Raw genomic sequence first — 17,413 nt, forward strand, 5'->3', positions numbered from 1 at the left:
ATGTTTGGTCTGACGGGGATTCGAACCCGCGACCCTCAGATTGCGAGTCGAGCACCTTAACCACCTGGCCATGCCGGGCCACTTTTCAAATTTTCTACTTTAAATTCATTAGTGGAACTTATTATTAGAATATTGCTAATATTAATTAGTTATCTATAATTTTGAGCAAAGTTATTTATTTAAACCATGTAACTCTAAAATGATGCAAGTAGTATTGCTATTTTTTCACTTATCATTACTGTCCCACCAAACATGCTCGCCCTTTCATCCGTAGGGACATTATATTGTAACGGTCAATACCACTATTCGTTGGTAAAAGAGTAGCCCAAGAGTTCGTGATGGGTGGTGATGACTAGCTGCCTTCCCTCTAGTCTTACATTGCTAAATTAGGGACAACTAGCGCAGATAGCCCTCGTGTAGCTTTGAGCGAAATTCAAAAACAAACAAACACTAATCATTATTTAATAAATTTAAACATCAACGTAAAAATGATAAATACTACTGAAATAATGTTTTTCTCACTGACTTATTTTTGTACTAGGCGTGGAATGCAATCTTATAACTTAACCTGGAATTTAATAAATCTAGATTTAACGTATAAACATGTTGATATAATCAATGATATAATACTGATTGAATGAGGGCATTTTGATTGTAAGGCTGCATTCGGCACCCATATTACTGATTTCGAGAGCAGTAGAAGCACTACTTAAGCCACAAGTGATAACCATTATATGGCCACATAAATTTATTAATAAAAAATAAATAAAATGTTTATCTTACTTCAGTATATCTGAGAAGTCTACTTGCACAACCGTGCTAAGCCTATTTGATAACCTCCGTGTTTCTGCTTCAGACATATTGCTGGGGATAGATAAGAGAAGGTAGTTTTGGCCGTTTACATTCAAGAGTGGCGCTGACGATAACATACGTGAACTTCTTTTAGCGTTACTTGAAAGAGTTTCGTAGATAGGAACATTTGAGTTTCTGTCCGCTTGACGACAAGAGTTGCGGTTGCTTAGTGACGTATTAGGCGGGAAAGGATCTCCAGTTACAGCCTGTTGCTGCACATTCACTGATCTCGGTCTTTGATTTTTATTACTGGTAATTCTAGAACCTGCAAAGTTCAAGATGGCGCCCACTAGAATAAGGACTATTCCTACGAGTGATACAAATAACCAAAGGTAATCCCATCGGTAAAAGGCCACGAATACACCACCATTGGTCAAGACACAAGCAAATATTGCTAGAACATATGAGACGAGTACCTGAATGTTCCATCGAGACTTATGGGGTACTCTCTTTATGTGGATTGGTGTGGATGTCTTCACCATGTTCTAAGAATAACAACAAATACTTTTATTATTCAACAAATATAAATACCCCGCAGTTTAAAAGTCATTTTAAAAATATCAATAACATTTCTTAGTACTAAGCATTTCTTTAACAAAAAAAATCTCGTTTCATAACAATATACACGGTCCAAAAATTATGTGACGTATTATAGACTTAAACCACGACAAGACAGTAAAATTTACGAACATGTGTTTTTTAGTGGATGAAGGGCATATGTATGCAGTTTTTCGTCACACATCATTTTTCATCAGTATAACGAACATGTGTTTTTTTAGTGGATGAAGGGCATATGTATGCAGTTTTTCGTCACACATCATTTTTCATCAGTATAATTCTACATGTGCTCCGTTTGTGGCCATCAAAATATCGAGTTGATATTCGATTTCCATCCATATGTTGACTAGCATATCGATCATCACAGTAGCTATTGCATCGGTGTTCTATCCACTTAGTGTCCCCAGGTCAATCACCTTTGTCCCGTAGACGATGTCCTTCACACAACCCCAATAGAGTGATGTATGTTGTGGTATCCTATTATGGTGTTCTCGCAAAGAACAAGAGGCCTATCACTTTATCGTCAAGAAGACCGACCCGCACGTTCTTTTTTAGGACTTTCTCACTCATGTTCAAGCAAAATAGGATTTTTAGAGCCCCATATCCTGCAGCCATGTCTGTTGACCTTTCTATGGATGTGAAATGTTGCTCCATCCCAAAACAAACAAAACCAAAAATAAAAGTTGTTGTCAGAATCGATGTGTCAATGTCGAAATTCTTACGTATGGGTCGATCATTTGATTGTAGGGCGTGAATTATCTGAATTTTGTTTGTGTACAAACACAGAAGTCAGTGTAACATGTTGTGTTCTATCGACTTGGGCAACTACAATTTCATATTTGTGCAATGCACATAATCCCCATGGTTAGACTCAAAAGCTTTTCTGTCGTGATAGATGTCTTCTTCACGATTTCGAGTTCTGTCAGCCCCTTTCTTGTGTAACGCGTTCCGTGGATCTTGAAGCTAATGTTGCCACTTCTTGATAAATTTCTTAATTAATGGATCTTTCTAGCATACTGTGCCACATTGTCTTTGCAATAGAATAGGCGATTTCGTCATGTTTGTTAATTACGTATTTGGTGTCCGTGTATACATTAGGTATGATTACTTATTATGGCAAAAAACTGCATACATATGTCTTTCATTCACTACAAACTGGAAGTTTAATGTGTAATACATTACATAAAAGTAACATCACTCTAATAATTAAATCTGTATTTTTATGATTATTGTAGTTTCCCCATGTTAATATCTGTCTAGATGTGTCTGATTGAATATTTTACGAGAAACAATAGAGATACGAAAGAGGATTATGCATGTATTTCGGTTCAATTAAAATCGGCAGTGAGAAGAGGTTACATGAAGTTTGGAGAAATTATGAAAATTTAAAACAGTACTTCTTCAATACACTCTTTTTAATATTAACTATGTAATTTTGATAAGAATTGTTACAGGAAGTTGGCCTATTTCTTTCTTTATTTTTTATTATTTTTTTCTTTCATCTTTATCCTATGTATGTAGTTTAACACAAAATGTTGGTCAAGAAAGTAGCTAAGTTTCTTTTACTAGTTGCCTATTTTTGTGGGTCATTTACCTATAGTATCACGTGTGTCTTCTCGTGGGAAGGATTTCTGTATGGTTGAACATGCACTAGTGATTACACCATTCCTTACTTTTCGATGAGAGTGATCAACTGTTTTGATAGATGACATTATATAATTTTGTATAATGCTACGCTCTCTCATTTAGCTTTATCTCTCTCTCTCTCTCTCTCTCTCTCAAGCCCTTAGTGTGGTAAGCAAAGTTTCAGTTCTTTCTATAACAAGTAAAACTCTCCTAAAAATTAACAAGTAAAGTTATCTAATTCTTCACAAGCCTCTTATCAAGTTCTTTTTAAAAATTCAGAGAGTTAATTATCTAATAAAAGGTGCTGTCTTTTGTGGCAATTTTTATTTAGTTTAAATATTAAATAAATATTGTTTTCATTGTTTTTATCATTTTGTCCAGTATCTTTCTTTGCTTCGGATTCTAGAGAACACCTTAACATAAAACAAACAATGAATCTAATACCAATCTATCTCCAGACTCAAAAGGAGGGTTTCTTCTATACCAATTTAGTTGTTGCATATGAAACCTTTCAAAGAACAGCATTGTAAGGACGTTTGTAGTAATATTTGTGAACACTGAAAACACTCTGCTAAGTACAGTAAAAACGGCAAAACATCTTTACGTAGGCACTTGATCTCTCGTAATTATTTTGTTCTCTTGTAACCAATAAAAACCATAAGTAAAAATACTATTTGCTAGTCTACACATGCTAATATGTTATATAAGTAACTCTAATCCAAAATACTTAGCAAATATTAAGTTACATGAGAATTATATAATTCATATATATATTTTTATACTAAGGGAAGTGAAGAGCGAGGGAGGAAGAAATGGTAAGATATAAAGTACTCATTATTTTAAAACTTACTTAAAGATATCCTTTTTTCGAAGCGTCCACTTGCAATAAAAAACACACGGATTATAAAATACCTTCTTTAAATATGCTAAGCATATCTAAGAGTTGATATCTAGAAAAACCAAAATCATAGACCATGCAAACATCTGTTACTGCACGTTCATCACGCTGCAGCCTCGTTTAATGTTTTGCAAAATAAATTGCCCAGATAATACGATAAGAATTGCTTAAAAAAACTTCAATTAGGTGAAACGTAGTATAGTGTCACACAAGGAGACTCTACGCGCAGAAGGAGTTCAAAGGTCGGTATATACGTATACTATGCTAGTGAACCTTTAGAGCATAACCTACGTGTGTGTGTGTGTGTATATGTATATATATGTGTGTGTGTGTGCGTGTTTTATTGTTGTTGTTGTTTAACGTTGTACAACCCGCATCATGATTTCTGATAACATAACTGTAAGTTCTATAAAACCACAAGGGTTCGAGCCTAACGACTTCTAATAGAAGTTTTATTTGTAAATACAAAAATAATCATTTTTTGGGCTAAGAAGATTCTTGTTCAAATTTTTTGAGCAGTTTCTGAGTTTATTTTATTTTATTCTTTATTATTATTATTATTTCATTTCGAAAGAGCTAACGTTCAACTTGAAGACTTTCATCACATGGGCTCCACAGTGGCACAGCGGTATGTCCGCGGACTTACAACGTTAGAAACCGGGTTTCAATACTCGTGGTGGGCAGAGCACAGATAGCCCATTGTGTAGCTTTGTGCTTAAATTCAAACAAATAAAAGCATAATATTTACTAATCGTTTATAGTGAGAAAATTTGGCCGGTTTCTAGCGTTGTAAGTCCACAGAAATACCGCTGTGCAACTGGGAGGCTTCTAGTATTGAAGTTAAAAAAAAACGTGATGTCGAGTAGCTTCCTTTAGCCCCGGTTTGTTTGCTTTCAACGTTCTAGGTGAGTCTCTTGTAAACATTATATCAATGATTATGGTTAAAGCAGTTCGTTAAAATACATAAACACGTATTGATACCCGCTTCGTTATATTAAACTTAACACTAGTTGAATACAGGGTTTACATCACTTACAGAAGTTACAGTTTTGAAGTGGTATTCAGTACCCTCACTATAACAGTTATTCCAGCGTTAATATAGAAGTAGGTTAAGAATTAGACTTTAAAGTGTTATATGTATTTCATAGCTGGTGCTTAGTGTTCCCCTTCTAATGATTTTCGTTTTGCAACACCGTTTTGTACACATTGTTTGCAGTCGTTTAAACTGTTTAAATTTCGAATATTTCTGAGCTATCAAATAACAAAGAGATCGTGATGACCTTTACCTATCTTTAGTACATAACGTCACGTGTGTAATAACCTTTAACCCTTTAATACTCACATAAGTTCCAGTTTTGAAAAAGGATCTATTTTCGGAGCTTCCAGCAAAATTTGTAAATGAGATAGGTATGTTTAGTAACTAAGATTTCTAAGTTTCTTTTTCTCTACACACATTATTAACACAGGTAATTAACGTAATTAACGTCGATCTATTGATGTAACATACATAACCTCAAGCTATTTTTATTTCCTATCAAAGCGAAGACCGGGCCTAGATAGTGAGGATGAGAGGAATAAATAACGTAGTTCCATGCAAAGTGTCTGTTACAATTGTAACCACATCGTTAAAAACACAAGTTTGTCTAAACGACACAGTGCTCGTGTAACGTTTAAATAAGCGCATGTGTGGTGAAAATCGAAAGTTTGAAATACTGAGATGTTCTGAAAAAAATAAAACTCTTTCAGCATATGGATGGATCTCACGAAAAGAAGAAATATACGAATTTAGTGCTCCAGTTTCACAATTTAAACCAACCAAAATCCACATCTTTTTCCAGTTTCATAATTTAAACCAACCAATATCCACATCTTTTTCCAGTTTCACAATTTAAACCAACCAATATCCACATCTTTTTCCAGTTTCACAATTTAAACCAACCAAAATCCACATCTTTTTCCAGTTTCACAACTTAAACCAATCAAAATCCACATCTTTTTCCAGTTTCACAATTTAAACCAACCAAAATCCACATCTTTTTGAAATATATGGGTGTGTGTACGTACATTCCAACTAATAGGTCAGCGGTAAGTTTACGGACTTACAATGCTAAAATTAGGAGTTCGATTCCCCACGGTAGACACAGCAAATAGCTCAATATGGCTTTGCTCTAAAACACACAAACAGTCAAAACTATAATGTGAAAGACAACCTGAACGCACTACAAGTAATTATTTTTATAAACATTATAGTAAGTCATACACGATAACAGTGTTTGCTATTAGTTGTTTCTTCTCAGGTTTGTACTTAACAAAGTTGATGCTAATACTTTGCACACTGAAATAATAATATTAAAATTTTACAGACTGCACTTACCATTTATGTAAAGCACTTGCTACATCCGTAAACAATGTTCAATAAATGAATATCTATCTGTAAAAACGTGTTGTAAACATCCCACGAATCTTTGGAAATAAAAAAACAGTTAATAACACACTTTTCGGCCCGTAGAAACACGTTCAACTCGATCAACGTCTTGGGCATATTATTATGCGTAGTGTTTAAACTGCTGTATTACTCCATCAGGTTTACACATCCGAAAGACGTTACGTTTCATCCTTAGTGTGCTTTTTAAGATGAAACAAAAATGCGCAGGAGACGGATGTTTACAGATCATAAGTCACAGAAAAACAATCCTGCTGTAATTATATTAAATTAACAAATCCAAGACTGAAATTAAACAGCAGCTTATTTATTTATTGTAATGTCCCTAAGAGTCCCAAATTTAACTGACAAACCGCAAAACGTTTTGCACAGCTAAATGATATACCCCCCCCCCCCTCCACACACACACGCTCACACTCTCCCAGACCGTTTCCTGCATCTTTACTAAAGGGCATTGTGGGAACGGACAACTTGTCTTATGTTACAGCACCAGATGCCTTGTCGTAATAACTTGGCTTAACATATCAGCAAAAAAAAAAAAGCCGTTTCTCCGTGTTGCTGCATAACAGAGGTCACTTAACCTTTCAATATATATATTTTGCTTCATAAAACAGTTATCATCTACACTAATACCAGTTGTTTGGGATCTTAACTTAGAAACCGTGAGACTCTGAAGAGATTATAAATATTTTTTTGTTTTTTTTATATTCTTAAAATTCTTTGTTCTAACGACTATCAGGTTCATCAAAAACACAATTTTACTCTTTAAATAATAAAATAACTTTTTTTTATCATGAGAAATAATTAACGTATTTCGATTTTATGTCAACATAGCACTTTTGATCTGATTGTGACCGAGTTTTATAAAAGAAAATGATCAAATTTATAAAAATTACTAAAAATAATTAAAATCAGTAAAATCGTTCAATCTTTATTCCACCCCCACCCACCTCCAGTGGCATAGCGGTATGTCTGCGGACTTATGCTGTTAAAAACCGGGTTTCGATACCCGTGGTGGGCAGAGCACGGATAGCCCTTCGTGTAATTTTGCGCTTAACAACAACAAAAGCTTTATTCCAAATCGAGTTGAGGTTTCGTACAACCAAAAATTATATTATATTTATAATATATTTAGTTATATTACGAATTCTCATCTTAATTGTATTGATATATTCGGTTCAACGTCATAGCAGCTACCACAAAGTTGCTTTTATTAGTCCAGGTTAAGTAGTTAGTACACAGGATCACCTACAAAAGTTGTAATATTTTCAAATGAACTAGAATATATAGGTTTCTACTTAGTATATCATCATGAACCAGAATATATAGTTTTCTACCTAGTATATCATCCTGAACCAGAGTATAAGGTGTCTGTTTTTTCTACATTGATATACATATATATATATATATATCTAATAACGTTGTACTTTTGTTTTTCTACATTGATTCCCAGTTTGCCCCTGGAAAAGAAAGGTCCACCTTTCGAAAGCGCTGGGGTTATAGGGTTTTTATTCATTTTCAAAACGAGACCCAAAATTATTTGAAAGCGCTCGAGTTTTGGGTCTCGTTTCTACCTAGTATATCATCGTATATAGGTTTCTACCTAGTATAACATCATGAACCAGACCTGAACCAGAATATATAGTTTTCTACCTAGTATATCATCGTGAACCAGAATATATAGGTTTCTACCTAGTATATCATCGTGAACCAGAATATATAGTTTTTTTAAAGACATTTTAAAACGTGTTTTTTTCTTACAATTATTCTTGTTAGCTAAACGTCTTATTGTAAAGAATATATTCGCCACAAGTGTGTTTCAAAAGTGTTCAAGCCGGTATTAATTCCACAAAATGTAACTGTAAGCTTCTTGTGTTAAAAAACAAGTTAAACAAAGCTATGAAGTCAGTATTAACTCCACAAAACGTAACCATTGAACAGACCCCCCGATGGGTCAAAGGTAAGTTTCCGAACGTTTAATACTAAAATCCAGGGCAGAGCGTGGATAGCCCATCGTGTAGCTTTGCGCTACGAATGAAAAACAAAAAACAACTGTCGAGCTGTTTTTGTTAAACAAAAACAGGTTAAATATGGCTTTGCTTTAAAAAATCGTTCAAGCTAGTCTTAACTCCACAAACCTTAAATGTCAACTGCTTAGATAACAGTTTCAAAATGTGCTTTAAAAAGCACTGTCAAATCAGTGCTAACACCACACACATGACTATAAAGCTGCTCATTTAAAGAATAAGACCCATAGAAATGTGCTTTAAAAAGCACTGTCAAATCAGTGCTAACACCACACACATAACTATAAAGCTGCTCATTTAAAGAATAAGACCCATAGAATTGTGCTTTAGAAGCTGTCAAATCAGTGCTAACACTACACGCATAACTATAAAGCTGCTCATTTAAAGAATAAGATCCCTAGAATTGTGCTTTAGAAGCTGTTAAGTCAGTGCTAACACTACAGACATAACTCTTAAAGCTGCTTAATTAAAGAATAGATTCACCGGAAGTGTTATTTAAAAGTAGTTATGTCAATATTAACTCCGTAAAGTTAAAGCTTCCTAAAAGAACATCATAATAACAGAGGTATTTCTGGGAGGTGTATGTTTCATGATTCATTTTTAAACATTGTCACGTTTTATTTAAAGCTTAACTTGAAACGGCGATGGTATTACTTTGTTTTTTTTGTTAACACACAGATGCATATTGGGCTGTCTGTTTTGTGTGTGTGTGTAGGACTCGGGGATCGAACTCTGAATTATAGCCTTATAAGCCCTCGAGCGTACCTCTGAACGACCGTGGGGCAGTGATGTTGCTGTTTTAATATATCGCTTTTTTTTTTCGATGTGAAATTATGGATTTTCTGTTGTCCTAACTCGAAGAGCTGAAATAATCTAAATAACAGTTTTTTTATCATTGATTATCAATCAAAAAATTCACGAGGTTTGTAATTTTAAATTATCGCACCCGACTTTTGCAGGTGATTAAGGCTCGCTATCCAAAACCCGGTGCTGATCGTTTCGAATTCAATGGCTATCAAACGTTTCAACTGGAAAAGCATGAGAAATGCACGTGCGCTTGTAAAACTAAAGCTGAAGACTGCACAGTGTCCCAGGAGTATCGACCAGAAGAATGTCGCTGTGTCTGCAAGAACGAAGAGGTCAGGAAGAACTGCCAAGGAGAGGGAAGAGTTTGGAACAACGAAGAGTGTCGTTGTAAGTGCCCAACTTACGCACGCTGTTCGACCGGATTCTTTTTTAACACTATAACCTGCAGGTAAAGTTCTATATTTTGTAAGTTAAAAAAAAAAATAAGGCTTATCACTTATAAAACACGTGTTACGACTGACGTAACTGAAACTGACGCTACTTCAGTCAGAATCTAATTGTAAACTGCTATTCTAATTTTAAAACGACAGCAGTTTGGATTTGTAATTTTCGAAGTACATTGATGATAATTATAAAATGATATAATACGCCCTCTGCAGTACACAAAGCTATTTTTTTAATCGTGATTATTTGTTTGGTATTTTGATTCAGTGCAGAATGTGCTAGAATTTTATTTTTATTTTCGTATATTCTAGGTGTCAGGTGATGACTGGGCCAGTGGAAGGACTGGGATTTCATGGCATATCCTCTGAGTTGGGCGGGGCAATTGTTGACGATGGGGGGGAGAACGACGACTATAGAAAGCGATATCGCGGTATAAACCCACAGGGACACGTAGGACCTTTCAGTTTACGAAGGTTTAAAAGAGGAAATAAACAGGGTCTTCTAATAATTAAAAGAGGGAATAAACAGAGTCGTCTAAGAGCGCCCTCTAGTCTTTTCGGAAAGAAGAAACACCAGAAATGGCCTTGATATAGGGAAAACAATAACGGTGCACCAAAAGAGACCATGATAAAAGTTCACCAGAAGTAAGAAGCTACTTCTGAGGTAAAAGTTTACTAATGACTTCGAACTGTCGTCGTTACTGATAAATAATTCCGATTCATCCTCGAGGGAAAAATAGACACTCTTCTTTAAAACAACATAAATGACATAAAGTCATTCAGTCATCGCATTTCAATGTCATTCATAAACATTTTGCGGTTTGTGGGCCATGAGGTATAGTGATGGAAGAAGAGTTATTCCGTGTTAACCAAATTTAATGAGGATGAAAAAGAAAGAAAAAAGGCACAAGTATTGAAAGTGAATGACATTTAGAAGCCGGGTTTCGATGCACGTAGTAGGCAGAACACAGACAGCCAATTATGTAGCTTTGTGCTTAACCACACACACAAAAAAAAAATAACTTATTTTATCCAAAGTTCTAAGGTATGAAATGACACTTCTGAAAAGTTTTGACATAGAACAATCAATCCAAAGATAAACTTCGGTTTTCCTCTAAGCTTGTTGAGGAAGGGTGTTTTGTAACAACAGTATTTTTTTTCTGGAAAATTCTATGTGGTTCGTCACTTAAGAAATCGACGTAAAAGAGATATATATATATTTATTTGGTAGTTTCGAAGTCACGGTTGAGGAGAGACGAAAGTATCGAAGCTCTATACTCAAGAGGTTTTCTTTGACATTACTAGCGTATTGATATAACGTGTTTACAAGATAGTAATCTATTTTTCACAAACTAAAGATGTCCTTATTGTGAAAAGTGTGGTTGCCAAAATCAAAGTTCACCTTCTTTGATGTTTATTGGTGTGTGTATAAGAATTATACAGAAAGGACATAACTTTGAAATTAAAAATGTATTTATTTATTTATTTATACTTACATATACACTACTGCAAACAAACGTTGCACCACCAGGCACGAACGATCGAACCAACAAGTTGAAAATGGTAAAATTATCGCAATTTGTTTTGGTTAGCGGAATTAGCCCCCCTATTAAAGATCTAATCACTAAGGTTATCATTTTATGCTTATATGTTTTACCTTATACAAAATCAAGAGTTTTATCACTAAGAGAATTGTGTGAGCGAATATAATTTTTCCATGAATTGGTTAGAACGATAAGCTATGAAGGTTTAATTCTTTAACAGCTGGTTGGCTAGAAAAGGCATCTTTTTTTACATGTATATGGCCAACTTTTGAAAACTGATTTATTGTGCTATTTTAGTTGAGTCTTGTGACACTTATGTCGATCGTAGATCAGAATATATGATATGATGAATGCATTAAGAAACATTTTGGAGCGACTTTCGCTCAAAGAGATATTGCTCTACAAACATTGTACTTCTGCCAAGGTGGTCACCTTTTTCTTTTCAGAGCAGTATCCATGACCATAAGATGTTAGATAAGAAAGTAAGTGTAGATTAGAATATATCCGAATAAAACAGTATATATATATATATATATGTTGTTTGTAGTTCAAGAAATTGATATTTATACTAAAATAAGGAAGAAATAACAATTATATATTTAATACCAAAATATATGTGGGGGTGGGTGGGGGGTTTATTAGCTATTATGGGTCGTATATTAGAAGAACTGTACTGATAAATAAACGAAATATTCATTAAGGCCTCCATGGTAGGAGGTTTACCAATCGTCTTATATACGATACTGAGCAATGAGAGATTTGATCGAATTTGCTGGTCTGTTTGGGAATGGTTCAACCAAATGACTGCCTTTAGAATGTCGACGTTTCCACACAGATCTATGAAACAATTGAGTAGAGCATCCTTGGTCACACCTTGACCTCTAACCTTTGATCATGACAAATCGCCAGTGTTATTACTAGTGAAGCATCATATTTTTTTTTTTATTACTCCTGTAAACTCCCAGTGGAGCATAGGGCCGCAACAACACCTCGCCAACGGAAGGTGTTGTTGCAGATACTCCTGGAAGGTGTTGTTGCAGGTTGGTTTTTACGGGGTGGAGTTGCTAGCCCCGCGCCCAACCCTCCCCCTTTCTCATCCTGGACTTGGGACCAGGCAAAGGCGGACCAGGCATGTTTGGTGTGACGGGGATTCGAACCCGCGACCCTCAGATTACGAGTCGAGCGCCCTAACCACCTGGCCATGCCGGGCCTGAAGCATCATATTACTGACCACAAATTCCTTATACGTCTAAAAACTTTTTCATCCTGATCTTAACGTCTTTCACTCGGTGTGCAATGTTATCCTGACAATTGGTCAAAGGTGTTTGTCGCAGTTTCTTGTGCTTAGCAAACAGTTGATTGGGTCACTTAGTAATTTTTTATACCAGAAATTGATGGAAGTTTGTACTCGTGTGGGGGATATGTCTTCAACTGCGTAAGCATCTGCTCAGCTGGAAGTTTTGGGGTCCGACCCCACCAAGATAACATTATCGTAAGTGCATTTTCTCACGAACAGACTGTTAAAAAAGTACGCAAATATTTTGAATTCATGGGTGAGTAATGTAAACGCCACAGCGGTAATAATAATAAAAAAAAGGCTTATGTTAGGTTGAAGTTCCTTTTACCTGGCTAATCACGTGTATCAGTTTTATTTCAGAACTGTTTGAAAAACATATAATGACTCTATTTTAAGTACTGTAGAACTTGACGTTGGCAGTAATAACTTACGCATCTTGGAGTGACACGGAAGGAAATTATATTCGTTTTGAGTAAAAACCCTAAATTGTTTGTTTGTTTGTTTTTCATTTCGCGCAAAGCTACACGAGGGCTATCTGCGCTAGCCGCCCCTAATTTAGCAGTGTAAGACTAGAGGGAAGGCAGCTAGTCATCACCACCCACCGCCAACTCTTGGGCTACTCTTTTACCAACGAATAGTGGGATTGACCGTCACATTATAACGCCCCCGACGGCTGAAAGGGGAGCATGTTTGGTGGGACGAGGATTCGAACCCGCGACCCTTAGATTGCGAGTCGAGCGCCCTAACCACCTGGCCATGCCGGGCCCCTAAATTGTTAAGCCGTGAAATAATATTAACCTTGCGCGTGTAAATAAAATTTACCAAATTAATTTTCATTGGGGATTCTGTCTTACCTCAAAATATCCCCCGGTGGTGAGAGCGGTAAGTTTGCGGACTTACAACGCTAAAATTCGATTCCCGGCGGTGGGCACAACAGATAGCCTAATATGGCTTTGGTCTAAAACAAACAAAATCACCTCAAAATACTTAATTTAGTTGAGAGTTGAAATTAAAATTTTATGCCAACAAATTTCGAATACATTTAAAACAAGGGGGTGAAGAGTATAATTTCTAAACTATATCCATTTCTTTATTTATTTCAAACTGACAACAAGGAAACTATATATCGGTATAGTTTTTATTTTTGGCTCAAATAATCAGTTTTGAGTTGTGTGATCAAACTTGTAAATAAATGATGAAAAAATGATATATTTCGATCTTTTCAGTCTACATTTCTTCATTAACTGTGGGGTCCTTGGGATGCGATAATGGTCTTGAGGCTATATAGTGACATTTGAACAAACTGACATTTTAAATTAAAGATTAACTGATTTTTTTTAAAGCCACACACACGAGGAAACTTTATTAAAACACCGAATTTTTTCATGGTTTTGTGAAATATAAGATAAGTTAAGGACGTTGTCAGAGAACAGAAACTACATCAGAAAAACGTTTGCGAATATTTTAGTTCTAAAGCCAGAACATTGTGGGTTAGTGACTCCGAGACGTTTGCGAATATTTTAATTCTAAAGCCAGAACATTGTGAATTAGTCCGAGACGTTTGCGAATATTTTAATTCTAAAGTCAGAACATTGTGAATTAGTGACTCCGAGACGTTTGCGAATATTTTAGTTCTAAAGCCAGAACATTGTGAATTAGTGACTCCGAGACGTTTGCGAATATTTTAATTCTAAGTCCAGAACATTGTAAGTTAATGACTCCGAGACAAGGACGGAATGTAACGATTATGTTACGCCTTGATGAACCAGTGTGATCAAAAACTCGATCACACATTGTATATCACCAGTCTGATATATGTTTTGTATTTGAAAGTTGTTTAAGATTAATTATTAGGGACAAAATTAGATGATACACCAGCTATCCTTGGTCATCATTTCCATGATTTCAAACGTTTATCCGTGGTCTGGTGGATTAATATCTTCAATAAACATTCGGGTAAAATGCTAAATAAACCGACTTAGCGAATATAATCATTTGAGAAAAGCGAATTTGAAAGACAAAGTTTGAAACAATACATGCGTGTTATCTTCGTTGCAGCTTTTAAAAGATTACACCGGTTAATAACGCTTAGGGAAATGATATAAATTATCTTGTTGTAAAAAAAAAAAGTTAACTTCCATCAAAGTGATTCTGGTTATGTCAAAACGTAATTGGCTATGGTTTATTTTTTTTAATGGTGACCCATATACACGATGCTAAATGTATATTTTGGCAATGTATAGATTTAAAAAAAATGTACAAGTGAGACTTTATAAAATTAATTTGCACAAAGACTTAATCATGACGCGATTACTTTAAGGGTTTGTTTTAACCATTTTCATAAATGCGTACTTTAATTAAAAAGAAAATCCATATAAAGTTTAGGCTTATTTCATGAACTGGATTTGTTGATGAAAATAATCAGTAATAAAATGGTTAAATGAATATTTGTATGAATTTTTCTGCCTTCGTAGAAATATTAGGACAAACACCTAGTGTTCTAAGCCGACAGTAATTTTAATTCACAATATAATGCTGCCATTTTGTCAATAACATACTTGCAGAATTTTGATAAAAAAACATGTCTAAGGTTATCGTTTTTATACCACCACTCTGAGTTATTTCCTCTTTATTCACTGTTTTTGAATCTGTAAGCTTTGTATATTTGCTACTAGAGGGCTACCTGCCCCAAGTTTTGAAGTAACAGGTTAGAGATAAGGCTGTTAGTCAAAACCACCAATTTTTGGGATACTCTAAACAGACCGAATAGCACATTTATCCGTCTCCTTTACTCTTATAACGCATCCACTGTCCTAAAATGCGGTTGTAGGGGGTCTTTTTTTTTTTCTTTAACAGCGAAAACGGGGTTCGAACCACGGTAATCTTACATCCAGTCTAGCGCGATAAACGCTGAGCAGCTCTCGTTTCTTTATGCACATCAGTGCACTGTACAAACTCGTGAACGTAAGTACGTTTCAGGTTCTGGATAAAAAATGCGACGGTTGATGTTAGGTGGCGTACGGGAAATGGAATCCCATGTATGCATAAGTTTTGGTGAAGTAATACTTTATACGTTAAGTTTACCACATTTTACATATAATTATGTAAATCTTTTAGATAAATAGATAATTAAAACAAATAAAATAATAACTAAACTAAATATATAACCTGTCTTTCGCGATCTGACATCAACCATAATAGGAATCCTGGAGTGTACTACACCTTACCCGTAGCGCACTCTTTCGGTAAGGTTTAAAGGAAAAGAGTTTACTATTAAAAAAAATAAATTATATGTTGATTTGGATCATAGTTATTTAAAAAAAATGGTTGTGTCATAAGTTATAACGTATGAATACCTAATTGATTTTCTTACTTCCCAGTGGCTCAGCGGTAAGTCTTCAGGCTTACGATGCTAAAATTCGGGTTTCGATGCCCGTGGTGGGCAAACCATAGATAGCCTATTATGTAGCTATATGTTTAACAACAACAAGGCTTGAAAAGGTGCCGTATGCACGTGTTTGAGGGAAAGGAACAACAAGGCTTGAAAAGGTACCGTATACACCTGTATGAGGGAAGGGGCACGTTGGTGTTACCAGAACAATACCCACACTATAACTGCAGAGACGCTTAAAAAGCCAAACTTATTTTCTTGCAAGATCAAATAAGTGAAGATAGGGTGTTTTGTAGCAGTATAACATTTTTTCTATTATTTATTTAGTTATATTTTTTTGCCGTACCGTCATTTATTTTTTCTTAACAGTATGCAATCCACCTCACCCTAACCAATGATTACTAACTAAAGAAACCAAGAAATACTACATAAAAACACAATATTACATAAAACCACAAGTGGAAGTATGAAAATTTTACATCTGCAATTTCCGGTGGCTCAGCGGTAAAGAAACCAAGAAATATTACATAAAAACACAAGTGGAAGTATGAAAATTTACATCTGCAATTTCTGGTGGCTCAGCGGTAATCTTGAGGGCTTATAACGCTAAAAATCGAGTTTCGATACCCGCTTTACCCTTAGCGACAACAAGCAAAGCAACACAAATACCTACAGAAGGCACTGTTGTGTTCCTTAGTAGCATTGTAAAGATACATTTTAGGTGTATTCTTGTAACATAAGCTGTGATAATATTCTTTGTTGAATTGGTTTAGTTGTTGTTAAACACAAAGCTACACAATGGACTGTCAGTGTTCTTCCCACCACAGGTATCGAAACGCGGTTTTTAGCGTCATAAGCCTGCATACTTACCGCTGAGTCACCGGAGAGGAAGGGAGGCTGGCAAATTGATTAGTATCTAAATAATGTGGCAACATCTTGATTGTTTGTTTTTTTATGCGGATTGTGGCGTTTTTTTTTCTGAACGCCCTATAATAATTTACAAAAGTGGGTTCTCTTTTACAGAAATATCCTCGAGAGGTTTAAAATGAAATGCTGTGGAAAGTTGTAATGCAATAAAAACCTGCTAATTTAACAATTAATTACCACAAGTTACCACCCCCAGTGTCACAGCGGTAAACCTGCGAACTTATAACGTTAGAAATAGGGTTTCAATACCCCCTGGTGGGCTCAGCACAAATAGCCCATTGTCTATTTCGCTTCTTCTTGTGCTCCTCCATATTATTATCTTGTTTTTAAAGTGCTTTCGTATAAAAAATTGTAATTTCAGTTTGCAGATAACTTTTATACTAATAGTGTTATCCAGTTTGTATCGATGTCCCCCCCCCCAAAAAAAATAACGACAACAAACATAAAATAATATACGTAAGAATTTAAATTTAATAATGATTGTTTGAATTTATGCACAAAGCTACACAAGTGGGCTATCTGTGCTACTCGCCCACCACGGGTATACCGTAACCCGGTTTCGTACGTCGTTGTAAGTCCGAACGACACGTACCGTCGTCG

The 17,413-nt window shown here is 35.3% G+C and overlaps 2 protein-coding genes across 2 annotated transcripts; one reads left to right on the plus strand and one right to left on the minus strand.

Annotated features, from left to right (window-relative positions):
* Positions 1 to 779: 779 nt before the first annotated feature.
* On the minus strand, positions 780 to 6,701 carry LOC111088062. The gene is made up of 2 exons (XM_022396922.1): positions 6,309 to 6,701; positions 780 to 1,337 (listed from the first exon to the last, which is right to left on the minus strand). The coding sequence occupies exons 1-2, from the start codon at positions 6,309 to 6,311 to the stop codon at positions 780 to 782; spliced, it is 561 nt and encodes a 186-aa protein (XP_022252630.1). The 5' UTR covers positions 6,312 to 6,701.
* LOC111088063 lies at positions 6,580 to 11,699 on the plus strand. The gene is made up of 3 exons (XM_022396923.1): positions 6,580 to 6,633; positions 9,364 to 9,659; positions 9,967 to 11,699. The coding sequence occupies exons 1-3, from the start codon at positions 6,580 to 6,582 to the stop codon at positions 10,241 to 10,243; spliced, it is 627 nt and encodes a 208-aa protein (XP_022252631.1). The 3' UTR covers positions 10,244 to 11,699.
* Positions 11,700 to 17,413: the final 5,714 nt, after the last annotated feature.

Source organism: Limulus polyphemus, unplaced genomic scaffold (assembly GCF_000517525.1).
Source record: "Limulus polyphemus unplaced genomic scaffold, Limulus_polyphemus-2.1.2 Scaffold3065, whole genome shotgun sequence".
NCBI classification, from domain to species: Eukaryota; Metazoa; Arthropoda; class Merostomata; order Xiphosura; family Limulidae; genus Limulus; species Limulus polyphemus.